At 49.4% G+C, this 1,084-nt stretch overlaps 1 protein-coding gene across 1 annotated transcript; it reads left to right on the top strand.

Moving 5' to 3' along the window:
* Positions 1 to 45: 45 nt before the first annotated feature.
* Pmar_PMAR026978 (conserved hypothetical protein) lies at positions 46 to 1,039 on the top strand (the record flags this gene model as incomplete). The annotated part of the gene is made up of 7 exons (XM_002786651.1): positions 46 to 87; positions 142 to 243; positions 289 to 372; positions 433 to 537; positions 585 to 679; positions 722 to 910; positions 972 to 1,039. Coding segments are annotated over 7 exons (685 nt in total), but the record flags the coding sequence as incomplete, so codon positions are not given.
* Between the last annotated feature and the right edge of the window lie 45 nt (positions 1,040 to 1,084).

The following is a 1,084-nucleotide window of genomic DNA, read 5'->3' as shown; positions in this document are numbered from 1 at the left end:
CGAGCATTTGACGGCAATGCCTGGCAGCGAGCCTGGGGCGAGATCATGTCCCTTATCAGATCAGGGGACTTTCGAGGGCTGCTGCATGTACGAGCATAACATTGCTACGCGAAGATCGCAGCATGCTGTGGTGATTTGTAGGCTCTCGTTGAGTCCAAAGCGTTTCTATTGCAAAGGCTCCTCATCACAGTGTTCTGGTGTGCTCTTTATGTACATTTTACCAAGTACCTTTACAGAGACGAGGTGCGCATCCAGACGGTATCATATCTCCAGCTTCGGCTCTCGCAGGTTTGCGACCACGATTCCTACGAGACAACGTTCATACATAAGCTGCTCGGCTACGGATGGAGATGCAAATGGCTCACTGATAGGGTAGCTCCATTCCTCACTGCTCCGTAAATGACGACTGAGGATGTTCTGACGTTAATTCAGATACCGGACTGGCACGTCCCCATGGAGAGGGTGTTTTTATGGGTCGTCAATCTTGACTTCTGCGTATCGCTGATTACAGCTAGGGAGAAGTTCAAGTGGCTGAAGGTAGACCGCACTGTTGTATTGAGATGTGAACTAGCTGTTTGTGGCAGCGACTCTCAACCATATTGGACATCTTTACAATGCCGCTTTTCATGCTCGTGGTCCGATGGGCTCTCGCCATCGATCCAGAAGATTACCTCTCACTGTAGCAAACACCTCATTCATCGCATCGTAGTAGTTATCACAGATATGGGTACACGAGGTTTATGCGTCTCTATGGGCTGCATCGAACACTGGAACGCATAGCAACATCAACCTCTGAAATCACGCTGAAGATCATATCTATCTCACTCGGAGTCCTCGGCATCATTTTCACTTTCTCTGGTGCTATGTTCAACGAAGAGGCCCCCGCTGGCCTCAAAGGGGAGTTCACAGCGTAATCACGATGCAGCGATATGAGCGAAGTTGATACGTGTATTCTCGACTGGTATTGGCAGGTTTTTCGATTACGTTTACTTCTTTGTGGTCACCCTCTCGACTGTAGGCTATGGTGACTTCGCCCCAGGTGCGAGGCTCTTTCAAGCTCGTCCCAACCGAATCGAATCGTTTT

The sequence above is a fragment of the Perkinsus marinus genome (assembly GCF_000006405.1).
Source record: "Perkinsus marinus ATCC 50983 genomic scaffold scf_1104296931342, whole genome shotgun sequence".
Taxonomy (NCBI): Eukaryota; Perkinsozoa; order Perkinsida; family Perkinsidae; genus Perkinsus; species Perkinsus marinus.
The sequence above is the reverse complement of the archived record's forward strand: the minus strand, read 5'-3'. Positions and strand labels throughout refer to the sequence as shown.